This window comes from Actinia tenebrosa, unplaced genomic scaffold (genome assembly GCF_029948245.1).
Source record: "Actinia tenebrosa isolate PJP-AT-01 unplaced genomic scaffold, QUT_ActTen_1.0 PGA_scaffold16__25_contigs__length_10494907, whole genome shotgun sequence".
Lineage (NCBI taxonomy): Eukaryota > Metazoa > Cnidaria > Anthozoa > Actiniaria > Actiniidae > Actinia > Actinia tenebrosa.
Genome location: NW_028292576.1, coordinates 7,736,483 through 7,751,065, shown reverse-complemented (window position 1 = coordinate 7,751,065; position 14,583 = coordinate 7,736,483). Strand labels below are relative to the sequence as shown.

The window sequence follows — 14,583 nt, the reverse complement described above, 5'->3', positions numbered from 1 at the left end:
ATCTCTGAGCATGCACTACAGGGTGACAGCGGTTGCCCATGAAACACAGCAAGCCCAAAGATGCACTACTTTCACTTTGACTTTCTCTCAGTAATTCTTTCCTTCAATTCCCATTTCAATGTCCCATGATGTCCCATTTAAATCCACCTTTTCTTCTTCTACATAGCTCTTTCTCATTCTAGGCTCTTTCAATGCGCGCTTCATATTTACAACATCACTTTTATGAGAGCTTGACAATAATTAAGAAAGAACTAGGAAAAGATAATTACTTTTTTTTTTAATTTTTAAAAAAAACGGCTAAAATGTATAAACTTCGCCATTACATTTGAATATTGGAAGGACTAAAATAATTCACGTACTCTTGATTACATTAAAACTGTTAAAACAATGTAAATGAAAATTGCAACAAACCCCACAAATATTGCGAGATAAATTTTTAATAAATCGAATTCCCTTCTCAACTTTCTGCCAAATTCTGTCTCCGTCTCAATCTTCTGTAATTCTGCCCCTTTCTTATTCAAGTGTGGAAATGGCTGATCTGGGACGTCTTTGCCAGTGAACTCACACAATGGTTCCCATCCCTCTTCAACACTGTAGACAAGCAGCTTGTCTGCAGGAACTACAGACTTGACTCGATCGTTGTACCAGCGATAGCGCTTCCGTGCGATGTACGTAGCGTTGGGATCCGTGGTGCCAATAATTGCATTCAGCCCTGCCTTTCCAATCATGTAGAAGGTGTTATGAATTGTTGAAAAATACCGAATCATTGGATTCTTATAAGCGTCGTCGAACATTTTGATTTGATTCTTGCAACTTTCGACCCAAGCGTCTTCATCGGTACGAACAGTAAGTATCACTTTAGCCTCGGGAAACGCCTCCATCAGTTCTTCAAAGAAGAAGCAACAGGGAAGATCTACGACTGCATCTACATCCTTAAACATACGGTAGAAATCAGGAACTTTATCGCTAAAATACAGGCCTCTAAACTCCTCTTCGAAGTGTAATAGTTGTTCATCAAAATCGTATACTTTGTATCCTAGGATTCTTAACCCTTGGCTCAAAGATTTGGTGCCTGTTTTTAACAGCCCAGGACAAATGAACTTCATCTTTGAATGTGGTGTAGTACTGAAGCAGCTTGTACAGCGACTGTGAGGTATTTAATTCAAGAGAATTTAACGTGAACAAAATATAGTCAGCAGGTTAAGAATAGTTTCTAATGCATGACCAGTTGTTTTGTCTTTTGTTTTTTGATATCAATTATGCAGTTCACTGTTGCGCATCTCTGTCCTCCGGATAGGAAGCCGATATCAAGTAATTTGAAATGATAGCAATTAGATCATATGCATATGCTTCGCGACTACGACCAATATAGAATACTGATTTTCTCCCTAGAAACATACTAGCCGCAAGTATAAACGGGAGAACCTACATAGCACACAGTTGATGTAATGTATTCAGTAAATCTATTGTATTGTAATTGTCGTTCCATCTATTGTATAAGGTGTCATTCATTGCATTTTTCTGAAACATTTCATCAACTGAGTGCTACGTAGGCTCTCCCAAATATAAACCAGTATTGGCGATTCAAATCACAATCAGTCATAAGTCACTACGCCGACCTGCCGAGGCTTGTGGATGAGAAAAAGCAGCAGTCTAAACGAGAGAAAATAGCAAGTGTATACTATTAAATCCAATTATAAAGAGAATAAATTAGTATGGATTTTGATAAACATTTGATTAAGAAAATAAACGCAAGAGTTGCTGGACGTTTCGATGACATCCTTTCATCATTTTCAACAACATTTGACAGGGGCGGCGGAAGCTAAAAATCTTTGGGGGGGGCACTGCAAAAATATGGGGGGGGGCACTGAAGATCATATTTAACGCTATGTGATAATGACAATGTTTTGTTTGATTGCAGAAGCATGCGCCGTAAAACAATGACTAAGAACCAATTTTTTTGGGGGGGGGTCATCTATATTCATAGGCCCCCCCTCCCCCCGGTTCCGCCCCCCCCCCCCCCCCCCCCCTGTTTAATGACATTCAGTAATTCACGCTTGATCTGTCATTAAATGTTGTTGAAAGTGATGACAGGATGTGATCGATACGTCCAGCAATTCTTGTGTTTATTTTCTTAATGAAATATAAAGAGAATTTTTTCATTAACAGACTGGTTTATGATTTCACAAGAGAGCAGACATATTCGTATACAAACTTGGTGGCATGGGTGGCGTAGTGGCTAACCGCTCGCCTCTCGCCACTGTGGTCCGGGTTCGAGCCCTGGCTCAGACTGGATCATATGTGAGTTGAGTTTGTTTGATGTGTTGTTCTCTCCCTTGCTACGAGGGTTTTCTCCGGAATCTCCGGTTTCCTCCCTCCATAAAAAGCAACATGTGAGTTGAGTGTTGTATGTTGTAAATATAGAACGTAGTGGTAGTGCGTGTGGAGGGAACCTCACGAAAGAGCCCCGCATGGGGAGTGGTGGTTGTAAAATATATATAAGTTTTTCCTTATTGCGTATTACATAAATGGAAAGATGCAAACGCAGAAGGACCCGGTATTTACTAGCCAGGCAAGACACCAATGTAAATCCGTCTCTGCATTTGACAGTGCCTCATAATCATGTTTATTGCTCAATAGATCGATTGACTGCAATGAAATTATTACACTACGATAGTCTTTTAACTTTATATCTCCCTGATATGCAACTATTACTTACACGCATGCCTATATATATACCAATAGATACATGGGGATTGGATAGTAGACCGTATTCCTATAGTATCTGCACGCGTTTACTTTATCTAGAAGACATTGTGTTCTGGATCCAAGTCTTGTGATACCGAGTGCTTGCGTAGACACCGTACGTCCCTACAGCAGCGCATCCTTCACCCCAACTAGTCACGCCCTCAAGGTACCACCTAAAACAAAAGAAACATTGTAACCATGGTAACTGGCCACGAGACAGGAAATGACGTCAAGACAGCCATCATACAAGCAAGTTTGCACATGCGTGCATTTCAGCACGTTTTCTAAAGATATTTAGAAGAGTTCGAGCGAGGAAATGTTTTGTTTTCTCCAAGTATACAATAATGTCTCGGGTATAATAACAAACACAATATGAAAGAATTAGCCTTACGTTTCAAATACGGACACTAAGTTTTGGTATTTTGTGAAGTCCATTTTATCACGCATGTTTGAAAGTCAAATTACATATTTTTACGATAGCATGAAGACTTTTTGACTAATTCGCATACGGATTTAGAGCATCTGCAGACGTTTTTCACTCGTGTCACATGCTAATGTCATGGTCACGTCTACTATATTGGAGCTGTAACCATAGTAGCAGAAGCACTATTGCCATAGTTACCTGTTAAGAGAAAGGAAATAACGTTAGGAGATAATTTTCATGATACTTGCCTTCCATTGAACTCACAGACGAGAGGGCCACCAGAATCTCCTTGACACGTGTCCTCCCCTCCTGAAGTGGTTCCAGCACACAACATCGAACTATGTAACTGAAAAGGATACGCCCAGGTACATGACAAGCGAGACACGATAGGAACGGATGCATGGTGTAAGGCGTTAGGAGATGAGCCTCCCTCTGATAGGTGACCCCACCCTGAGAAACAAAGCAAGACTTGATGAGAACCGATGCATGGTGTAAAGCATTATAGAAAGGGAACCTCCCTCTGATAGGTGACCCCAACCTGAGAAACAAAGCAAGACTTGATGAGAACCGATGCATGGTGTAAAGCATTATAGAAAGGGAACCTCCCTCTGATAGGTGACCCCAACCTGAGAAACAAAGCAAGACTTGATGAGAACCGATGCATGGTGTAAAGCATTATAGAAAGGGAACCTCCCTCTGATATGTGACCCCAACCTGAGAAACAAAGCAAGACTTGATGAGAACCGATGCATGGTGTAAAGCATTATAGAAAGGGAACCTCCCTCTGATATGTGACCCCAACCTGAAAAACAAAGCAAGACTTGATGAGAACCGATGCATGGTGTAAAGCATTATAGAAAGGGAACCTCCCTCTGATAGGTGACCCCACCCAGAAAAACAAACAAGACTCGATGGGAACCGATGCATAGTGTAAGGCGTTAGGAGATGCGAACCTCCCTCTGTTTTGTCACCCCACCCTGGAAAATAAGCATAACGGATACAATCTTCTAATACCGATCTATGTGAGTAAATTTGGACTGAACGCTACGGGAATCCGAAACCTGGAAAATTGAATTTAAGATTCTAAATGCTGGATGGAGTCCAGATTCCAGATTCCAGATTCCAGTTTTTGAGTTCAGTATTCTATCCTTGCATTCCAAACTCACAAGAGCCTGCATTTCCCGTATTCCCTGATTCGGATTTTCTTCAGTAGCACATGGAGTAGCAGGTCACTAAAGTAACAAGGGAAAAACAAGGACACCTACCCGAAATCCAACAGCGTTTACCACTGTCCAAACTGATGGCGGGCTCACCCAGACAAACTGTCCCGACAGCCTTTGTAAGCATGGCAGGTCTGCTGAGGCGTAACAAGGCAATATCGTGACTATACTCCTTTGGTTTGTTGTATTCTGGGTGCATAATGATCTCCTGGACGTTGAAGTCTTGTTCTGTTCCAACGTAACCCTTCCTGTAGTGGGCGCCAAGCCTGGTGAGATTTGTTTAAGAACTTGATGTCAAAATACAATATATTTGATGGGGATTCGCTAGGTTTACATGTAAAATTTTGCTGGTCGTTTTAGATATATTAGTGAGTGCCTATTTTACCCGATTGCAGGGTTTCAATCAGCTGAAAAAATCTCTGAATCTCATTATAATAGTGTTCAACACTGACCACCTTGTGCTGTCAGCCAGAACGAATGCTATCGAAAACTGGCAAATGAGCTGACAAACACTCCGCACGAGAGAGGAAATGACTCTTCCTCTTAATGAGCCTCTGTCAGGACCCAGAAGGATCGAAGAGCAAGCCTCACAGAGGTTTACCACAGGGTTTATCTCTTTATTCATTTTATTTTGGATTCAACAAACCTGACGCTTATTCCATAGGTTGTGACACCTTCAAGGCAATGCGCTGCTGTCAGAACCCAGAATGGATCGATCAGTGAGCCCCCACAGAATTGAGTCCCATAGAATGTCATCAACATAGCCTGCCACGGCCACTCTCCAGGTTGTGCCACTGAGCCCCCCACAATTCGTATCCCTGGTTTTTTGCCGCATTGTGCTGGAGGCTGCGGTACGATGACGCATTTGCCCCATTGACCATCGTTGTCATAGTTACTTGTTGTAGCACACCAGAGACCGCTGAACGTGGATGTGATGCACTGGTCGTATTGCTTCCCTTTGTAGGTGAATGGAAAAACACAGCATTTGTGGTCTTCCGTTTTGACTTTGCACACCACTGCAACCAATGACAAAATATTTAGATATTTAGATAAAATTAGTTCGAGGTAAATATGTAGGTAGTACTGAGATGTTTTATTATTATTATTATTATTATTATTATTATTATTTTGTTTTTTGTTTTTTGTTTTTTGTTTTTTGTTTTTTGTTTTTTGTTTTTTGTTTTAACTGAGTTTATCGCTAGGTATCACCGTGAGTACAGCAGTGGCGCAGCTCAACAGGGTCGAACTGCAAAAGAAATGTGAAGGCACCTCTGGCAGCTCACATGCGGAGACTGAAAATTAAACCCAGGACAGCGCAGACGCGTGAAAGGGTTTACCACACGCCATCCTGCATTACTTTTCTTAATTTGCTCTGTTGTGCGGACCAAAGCATGTCCTTTTTGTAAGTCATTGTTCTTTTTTTCATGAATAAAATAAAAGTTTACAAGCAATAGGCGTACTGGTCTATTGGATCAGCGTGTCTCGGGAGTCCAGAACGTTCTTTGTGAAAAAAAAATTGCGGGAGCGAGCGCGCGCGCAATTTGATTTGTGGCGCGCGCAACACAACATCACGTAAACAATGCATTCTTCATTCAGACCAACCGTTTGTAACATATCTTCGAAAGCTAGGACGCAGACAGACGCGACGAGACATGAAGCGAAAAAACAAAGAGTAAGAACCATTCTGTTCTAGTATCTAATTCTTTCTTACCACAGTTGGGACCATTCGAATAATTTTCATTATATATTGTAAATTGTAATTACGTTCAAACGAAAGCTAGCCATCTTAAAAGTTCTAAAGTACTCTTGTGCTGTTTAAGTTTCCAAAGGGTTCTTGTAAGTTTTACTAACATAATTGTTTTCTTTTAATATCAATGTTTTGTTTACTGCAGACGAAAAAGAATAGAAAGATATAACCGTAAGTAGTTTAAAACAATTCCTTATTCATTTTTAAGATTTTTGTTTAATTAAGATAAAGAAAGCTTGTTCAATTTGTGTTCATTTTAATGTGTGTGCATCCAATAGGCAAAGCAAGACGACCCGCAGAACCTAAAAAAACCCTGAAAGAAAAAACTCATTTGGATTCTTTAACGGGTTCTTCGGAAGATAACGAAAAAGAACAGGAATACGACAGTGATCTGTCCTCGGTAAACGAAACATTGTACTCAGTTAATGTAGTGTGAGTCAAATTATCATTTGAATTAAGAACGATTACATAGCGAAATGTGTGGAATTTTGCATTGCTTTTTGTTTGAAGCCCACGATGAATTTTCTAATTCTTTAAATTCTCTCTTGCCCTATAGGATTATGATGGAGGGCCTGCTCATGGATTTTACAATCAGTGAGTAATATAATTTAAAAAGTACTAAAACGATATATAATTTTTTTTAAATGAATTTGTCATTTTTAACAATGTAATTCGTTCTTCAGAATCTCTAACATGAAATTGAAAAAGGAATTGACAGCAAATAAGGTAATTCTTTTGCAAAAGACCCGTTTTTTGATAGTCGTTGCTTGTTCACTATTGAAAAATGTTTTAGTTGATTCCAGGTCTGAAAGGTGCTCCCTAGTGAAGCTTTGATTACCTTGATAAAGAGTCATATAATATGACTTAACAGTTCCTTATGGAAGGAAAAATATCACTGGAGATGAATCTTAAGTACTTATAAAGAGTGGTGGCCCTGGTGAGGGAAATTACCTAAGATGTCCCTTTATTGAAAGCTATAAGTGGACATCTAGATGGCTCTTTCTGATGAAGGGTGGTACCTATCGAGGAAGGGTACCATAAGAAAACGATTCTTACTAAATTGTATAGGCACAAAATAGAACACAGGTCTAATATTCGGTATCTTGTTTCTTCTTTTTGTTATTCTAGATCAGACTGTTACGCGAAGCCAAGAGATACGATCGTATGATGAACCATCTGATGAGAGAGTAAGCTCATCTTATTTCTTATCTCATAATTGTAGAAAATAATATATTAAAGCCGCGTTCGAATGCTTTCATGTTAATTAGAAGTGTTTTTGGTTATCTCTTTCAGGGTCCAAAGATTGAATGCACTGGTGGTGAGTATTGACATTAATTTAAGAAACGTTGTTATCATCATCACTATGAGATCAGTACATTACTATTATCATTAACGTACCATCATTGTCAATAGCATCTTCACCTTCACCTTCATCACTATCACCCACATTGTCAATCATCATAATCATTATCATCATCACCATCATTATCATCATCATCACTATCATCATCATCATCATCAATGTCATTATCTTCATGTTTATAATTGGCTTCTGTCTATTCTTGCTTCATTGTTTTTAGCGTTCCTTGATGCAAAGAAACAGCAACATGGATCGACCAACGTAAGTAACGTAGTAGTTACCTTCAATGAATCACATTCTCCTTTTCTACCTTTCGTCACTCAACTATCTTATCATAGTAATATATCTTGGTTTTAGAAAAAGACAAAAAGCTGCCAAAAACGAGAAAAAGGAACAAAAGGTGGACTGAATCTATACTTATAATGTAGTTAACAATTCAGAGTGATGTAACGATATTTTGTTTAAGACATTCAAGCAGATTAAAGTTTTTTTAAAGAATCTTTTGCGACTCATTATGTCCCTTTGATTTTTAAATTAACTCCAAACGCCTGGCGTAATTTTCGTACATTAAACTGCTACTGCATTAATGTGAGATACGTGATACCTTTAGAAATATAATTGAATTTACCTAAGACACCAGACATCATGGACCATACTAGGAAATAATGTAGATACAGCGATTTCAAAAATAGGATGCTGCATGTTGCATGTTGCATGTTGCATGTTGCATGTTGCATGTTGCATGTTGCATGTTGCATGTTGCATGTTGCATGTTGCATGTTGCATGTTGCATGTTGCGTGTTGCGTGTTGCGTGTTGCGTGTTGCGTGTTGCATGTTGCATGTTGCATGTTACTTACAATAATGTGAACACAGAACTAATTATGCAGGGAAAATGTGTAGACCAACTTTGGGGAAAATCCGTATTTGGTATGCAAAATGCAACGAGACCTACGCTAACCCTTTTTTGAAATAGCTGTATATCACAATAGGAAATTGAAATGCGCTGTATATGGAATCAAATCAGTAAGCCCGTCCTTTGATTTAGCGAGAAAGTAAACATGATAGAACATGTTGAAGGTTTCTCATTTATACTTGCAGAAACCACAACCTGTTCGAACAAATAAAGGAATGCAGACGGAGAAAATTAGGAAGGTATGACGGCTTTTTCTTTATGTTTTATATAGAGCAAAGAAAAACTAAGACAAGAAAAAAATAATCAGTGTTATCTAATGAATGCTTAATTCCAAAAATATTGCTTTCAGGTTGATATGGCAGCGCAAGTTACAGAGGAAGAATCCACGGTAACGCATTTTTTTTTAAATATCAAAAACATCAATAACAGCAACCACTAACAAAGAGTACAGCATACAACCTACAACCTACAACCTACAACCTACAACCTACAACCTACAACCTACAACCTACAACCTACAACCTACAACCTACAACCTACAACCTACAACCTACAACCTACAACCTACAACCTACAACCTACAACCTACAACCTACAACCTACAACCTACAACCTACAACCTACAACCTACAACCTACAACCTACAACCTACAACCTACAACCTACAACCTACAACCTACAACCTACAACCTACAACCTACAACCTACAACCTACAACCTACAACCTACAACCTACAACCTACAACCTACAACCTACAACCTACAACCTACAACCTACAACCTACAACCTACAACATACAACACACACCATACAACACACGACAAACACCATACAACATAAAACAACCTCGTTATCATATAATTAGATCATAATTTTCTTCTACTATCAGTCACCACCTGAAGAAAAGAATAGCGTATTACTCAGGACCATAGAAAAAGAAGAAAGGGATGCCTCACAAAATCACATGGTGAGAAAATTATTCTTGAAAGCTTTTCCTATATTATTAACACATCGAAAACAACAAAGAACATCAACAGCGACAATTACCTTCGTCACAACATTACCAACCGCAAACACAACAACAGCAGAAACAACCAACAACAGTACCAGCAGCAAACACAATGACAGCAACAGTAAACAGTAACAGCAGCAAATACAATGACAGCAACAGTATCAGTAACAGCAGCAGCAGCAAGAACAACATAAAAAGTATATCATATAATTATCATAGTATTATTACTAAAGAAAGCTGACAATATCACACGTAACATGAAGTAATGTTTCAAATAACTGTCTATCTGCTATCAGTCATCATCTGAAGAAACCAATAGCGTATTCCTCAGAATCTTAGAAAAAGAAGAAAGTGATGTTTCACAGAATATCATGGTGAGAAAAAGGAGAGTCTTGTTGTTGTTATTTGCTTTGTTTTTATTATCGTGGTTCATACTCTCTTTCATTTATAATACCACTCATTTGTTTTTATCAAGCTGAAAAATATGTCAGGCCTGATTGAAAAGACAAGGTTAATGAAGCGGACGTTACACATCACCAGCACTTTAACAACAAAGAACAATTCTTACTCATCAGCAACAACGACCACCATGCACCACAACAATATAACTACTTCTACTACTACAATAAAAACTGTGACCAACAGCATCCCCAACAAACAACAACAAACAACAAACGAAAATAGCATCCACAGCAAATAACAACGACAAATGCAATAGCAATAACTAAGGATCGTTATCCTTTACCTTATTACAAGAAATTTTCAAAACACTTTAGTCTCGCAATTTCGAAAAAGTCCCAAAATATCATCAACAAGAATAGATTTTCTAATAAGATTTTCCCCAGGTTTTTTTTTTTTTTTTTTTTTTTTTTTTTTTTTTTTTTTTTTTTTTCTTTTAGTCATCATCTGAAGAAAACAATAGCATAATCAATAGGATCATGGAAAACGAAAGAAATGATGCCTACCAGATTCTCATGGTGAGAAATTGTGTTTGAAATTCTTATTAACGAGTGTCTATTGAAGGGAAGGGGGGGATTTATCCCTAACAGGGGCGCCGGCACTGTTGGATTTAATTTATTAGAGTAGCGCAGTCTGTTGTTCGTCATTGCTGTTCGCGGCTCTCGCTTGGCGAAATTAACCCTTGACAGGGCTTCGTTATAGTTAATTTGTCGTTTTATTCATGACACGTCTCTTTTATTTCAGCTTAATCCCGCTGAAGAACAAATAGCTAACGATCAGGAGGAAGAGCCGAGGAGGATAACGGTAAGAAACAATCGTGATTAGCACATTAGTTCATCAAGGAAACTGAGTTCCTTTTACAAATGTTTGGTCGACGCGGGCTCAAGAAGGACGGTAGCGCGCGGGTTTTGTCATTCGCGCGCACTATATATTCTCTGTCATCTTATATGATCCAAATTATTAAAGGTGGTTTCTTTTTTAACAGACTACTGAATCAAAAATCACCCAGACGGATCCAGTTCAACAAGAAAAGGTACGTCATTTAATTGTTTTCATATTAACTCAAAAAGACAAAATTTGTGAATGCATAGAGTGATTTTCATATGATCGTGAAAGAATAGGCAAACTAATAGTTAGTAGTAGACTCTAAACCAATGATTTTCTTTTGTTCTTTATCAACTATTACAAACTAAATGGTCTATTTTCTTTCACGGTCATGTGAAAATCATTCTAATTTTCTTTTCCAGCTAAATGCTGTGAAGTCTCAATATTTGATAGATTCTCTTGATGACCGCCACATTGTTTTGTGAAATCTCAAATATTTCAAAATAACTGCACCCTGAAACTAGCGGGGTCCTAGTCCATGAGAGATGGGGCTGTAAGCCGTGTGGGATGGGCTCGGAAATCATATAAGAACATGCGTAATAGGTAAATTATGAGCCTTGTATGAAACGACTGAAGAAGAGGACCAATGGGCCTTTCACAACTTCAAGTCGCGTAAAAAAATAAGCAATGAGCGTTTTACCTATTAAGCATGTTGTTATGGGATCATAGTCAATTAACTATGAGCAAATGATCGACGTAGATGATTTTACTTTTCACTGCTGGAAGGTAGCTGGCAACGACCAAATACACTAAAGAATTATGGTTCACTTATCTCAGAAAAAAAAGGTTACATTACTGATCATAAAGAGCTCAATGAATACCGCAACTCTAACTTTAAAATACGTCACTGATATGTTTTACATCATCAATAGGACGTTGCATGATGGCGTCTTTTGACTACCACTACCGTATCCCTTGCACACTTTCTTTTGTTCAGTTAATCAGCACCAATTGTCTTACTATTCTCATGAGGAAATACAAATTTCAATGAAAAAGAAAATTCGCGAAGCATATTGGTAGTGGAAGTCAAATATCGCCATCATGCAAACGTCCTATTGTTGTACTATTACAGCTCAGAGTCATAGAGTTTCTTGTTGCTCTAAGTCGATACGTCATGACGAACCTACGTTGGGTAAGTATGGTTGAGTATTAAAGTAGAGAGTGCATGGTAAACAAGTCTGGAGAATGCTAAGGAATATAAGAAACAAGTTAATAAGCCGTAAAAGAATAATCCCAATATATTTGTTTGTTTTTGTTTTTTCTTTTTCTTTTTCTTTTTCTTTTTTTTGTTTGTTTGTTTGTTTGTTTTTGTTGTTGTTGTTGTTGTTGTTGTTGCTGTTGTTTGTTTGTTTGTTTGTTCGTTTGTTTGTTTGTTGTTTTTTTTTTCTTGAAATCATATCAAAAGAAAACGCAGAGCGTCACGCTGTGCCAATCTAATGCAATCCAGAGTCCCTCCATCATGGCGGCTATGACATCACAGACACACCCTATAGTATAGAAGTACCATATAAAGTAACATGTTGTTACTTGAGTACAGCGGTACTTTGTCTTTTCAACGTACCATGCCAACCGCCAATTTCCCTATTTCAATCGTTTTTCTATCGAATATTTTTTACAAGAATCCTGACTTTTTTTTTTCTAATTTTTTTTCACTCTAGCCAGAACTGCCCCAGCTGCCCTATGCTTCAATATATGTTTTTGTGGTTATAGTTATGGTCATGTTGACAGCTTTGTATTTTTGCTAAAGAAACATAACTACCTCCGTTAAATAAATAAATGAAACTTGTAAACGTACGCATATTCACGGTCAGCGGTTAGTATGACTGTATATGCGCACTGAAGCATAAATGTCAATAAAATTACGAATACAAGCATACAGTGCTTATTAGTGATACTCAGTCAGGCAGTACCCAATTATGTATCTTTGCGCATGCGTTTTAATAATACTCAAAGTCTCAACCACCCTATTGTGTGTCTTTGCGTATGCACAATACTTGTATTTGAAATTACTTCATTGTGCATCTTTGCGCATGCGCAATACTGGCATTTGCAATCACCTCCTTGCGCATGCGCACTACTGGTACTCACAGTCACAATCACCCCATTGCTTGTCTTTGTCATAGTCATCGGTTGTTGCACACCAGGGCCTTTTATGATAGTCATCAATACACTTGTTGTATTGAGTTCCTTTATAGTTGAATGGAAAGACACAACACTTGCCCGTAGTTGTCTTCACGCTACACTGGCTTGCTGAGGGGAAAAATTGTGGGAAATTAACACAGACTAAACAAGCCTATATTGCTCTCAAAGCAATGATGTTTCGGCTATTACGTTGCTCTTCGTGCGTTAGTTTTCGTTTTAGGATCGGAAGAGTGTGCTTTACAGTAGAATGGTTGGGGAAACTTAAATGTGAGTTAGCATGGTGAGGACTTCTTATTCTTGGTGAGGTTTCCTTTTTTGTTATTATTTTGAGCACTAAAATAAGAAGCATTTTCTTTCTCTTATTTGTGTTTATATTTCCTTCAAAAAGCGCCTGCGCTTTCAAGTAGCCGCTTCGTGCTCACGCTTGAAAATTGCAGTCGGTGCTGTTTGAAAGACGTTTTGATACTAAAGCGCATATATTTGCTTGAACACTAAAATAGTTGATTCTCTCTATATAAGCATTTTCTTCCTTTTGTTCGTGTTGAATACATACATCCTTCATAATGGTTACGAAACTATGCTTAAAAACTCTCTACTGAAGAAAGCGCCTGCTCTTTCATCAAGCTGTCACCGTTATTCCATTGGATATTTGGCGATAAAATGACAGTTATTTGAAACCAATCACGAATATTATGGGTTAGCAAACAGACTACAGGACCGTTTCGGCCAGAGGGTCGTAACAAAAGTTCATGTTTGCGTGCCGAATCGTAGACTAATGACATGGCCGTTGCATGCTTTTCTGGCGTGAAAACCCAGTTCACTGACATCCACAGTATTCAATAAACTTGAAGAACCATACCTTGTGCATTACCTTGGCATACTTGAACTGGTGAAAAAGAAATGAAGTAAAAATCAACTTCTAAATTCTAATTCGATCTATCGGCTGCCTTACCAGTGGGTTGCAAAACCTGTTACGCTTCCGTCCACCATGGAGTAATAAATTCATTTAGATTATAAATCTGGATTGCGCAATCTCTGCGCAAGAAAATTAAATATGAATAAAAATTGATATTGATTGTCCAATTCCTTTGTACTGAAAAGAAGTGATTGAAAAATATCGTCATCGCTAATCATCATCGCCTTTACAGCAATGGCGCAGCTCAACGGGGTAAAACTGTAAGCATGTGAATTTGCCTCTGGCAGCCGCTATGCAGTCCATGTATGACCCAAGAGCACAGCTCTAACCAGTTTGAATTAGGAGGGAGGGAATGAAAGAATATTACATGGAATTAGATTTATACAAGGTACTCACCCAGGAAGGCGACTAACAATAAATATGCACATAACATGGTTAGATGGTGATGTTGCTACTTCACTATACGGAGATCTAGTCTGTGCTTACACAGCGCAGTTATGTGACCTTTTATCGGGGCATCACGTTAAAGGTGATAGCAAATGTTCAAACATGACGTGAAATAGAGTTTGATGTCCATTCCATGTGTTTGTTGTTGTCGAAAGGACTAAACTTTACTGTCAGGGGAGGGTAAAGTAGAAATGGAAGTGATAATGGAAGGATAGACGAAATAAGGAAAGCGGGACACACAAGCAAGCATGTATCGAAGCAATCAAGGAAGCAAGTAACATACAAACAAGCAAATAAGCTAATTAGCA

At 38.4% G+C, this 14,583-nt stretch overlaps 3 protein-coding genes and 1 long non-coding RNA gene across 4 annotated transcripts; 2 read left to right on the top strand and 2 right to left on the bottom strand.

Annotated features, from left to right (window-relative positions):
• Window positions 1-87: 87 nt before the first annotated feature.
• Window positions 88-1,106, bottom strand: LOC116302014 (uncharacterized). The gene is made up of 2 exons (XM_031711191.2): window positions 412-1,106; window positions 88-229 (listed from the first exon to the last, which is right to left on the bottom strand). Exons 1-2 carry the CDS (start codon window positions 1,104-1,106, stop codon window positions 88-90), a joined length of 837 nt encoding a protein of 278 aa, XP_031567051.2.
• Window positions 1,107-1,119: 13 nt separating this feature from the next.
• On the top strand, window positions 1,120-10,268 carry LOC116302023 (uncharacterized). Its single transcript, XM_089031238.1, has 14 exons — window positions 1,120-1,153; window positions 5,595-5,794; window positions 6,285-6,310; window positions 6,418-6,539; window positions 6,696-6,733; window positions 6,823-6,865; window positions 7,268-7,326; window positions 7,433-7,457; window positions 7,720-7,760; window positions 7,857-7,899; window positions 8,599-8,652; window positions 8,763-8,801; window positions 9,304-9,381; window positions 9,723-10,268. The coding sequence occupies exons 2-14, from the start codon at window positions 5,676-5,678 to the stop codon at window positions 9,903-9,905; spliced, it is 870 nt and encodes a 289-aa protein (XP_088887364.1). The 5' UTR covers window positions 1,120-1,153; window positions 5,595-5,675; the 3' UTR covers window positions 9,906-10,268.
• LOC116302022 (trypsin-3) lies at window positions 2,603-14,362 on the bottom strand. The gene is made up of 7 exons (XM_031711206.2): window positions 14,225-14,362; window positions 13,772-13,798; window positions 12,859-13,020; window positions 5,039-5,408; window positions 4,438-4,658; window positions 3,421-3,622; window positions 2,603-2,921 (listed from the first exon to the last, which is right to left on the bottom strand). The coding sequence occupies exons 1-7, from the start codon at window positions 14,259-14,261 to the stop codon at window positions 2,801-2,803; spliced, it is 1,140 nt and encodes a 379-aa protein (XP_031567066.1). The 5' UTR covers window positions 14,262-14,362; the 3' UTR covers window positions 2,603-2,800.
• LOC148910695 (uncharacterized) lies at window positions 10,313-12,644 on the top strand. The gene is made up of 5 exons (XR_016119969.1): window positions 10,313-10,403; window positions 10,630-10,689; window positions 10,871-10,918; window positions 11,843-11,902; window positions 12,429-12,644. It is a non-coding gene; the product is annotated as an uncharacterized LOC148910695 (long non-coding RNA).
• Window positions 14,363-14,583: the final 221 nt, after the last annotated feature.

Bases quoted from the DNA above. Each gene is read 5' to 3' on its own strand.
- LOC116302022 (XM_031711206.2), bottom strand. From the start codon at position 14,261: ATGTTATGTGCATATTTATTGTTAGTCGCCTTCCTGG. The intron at 13,021-13,771 runs GTATGGTTCTTC...TTTTCCCCTCAG, and splicing joins ATGCCAAGGTAATGCACAAG to CAAGCCAGTGTAGCGTGAAG. The intron at 5,409-12,858 runs GTGAGTACCAGT...CATTGGTTGCAG, and splicing joins GCAATGGGGTGATTGTGACT to TGGTGTGCAAAGTCAAAACG.
- LOC116302014 (XM_031711191.2), bottom strand. From the start codon at position 1,106: ATGAAGTTCATTTGTCCTGGGCTGTTAAAAACAGGCACCAAATCTTTG. The intron at 230-411 runs GTTTGTTGCAAT...ATTATTGTCAAG, and splicing joins TATCTCGCAATATTTGTGGG to CTCTCATAAAAGTGATGTTG.
- LOC116302023 (XM_089031238.1), top strand. From the start codon at position 5,676: ATGCGGAGACTGAAAATTAAACCCAGGACAGCGCAGACGCGTGAAAGG. The intron at 6,866-7,267 runs GTAATTCTTTTG...TTGTTATTCTAG, and splicing joins AGGAATTGACAGCAAATAAG to ATCAGACTGTTACGCGAAGC. The intron at 9,382-9,722 runs GTGAGAAAATTA...ATCTGCTATCAG, and splicing joins ATGCCTCACAAAATCACATG to TCATCATCTGAAGAAACCAA.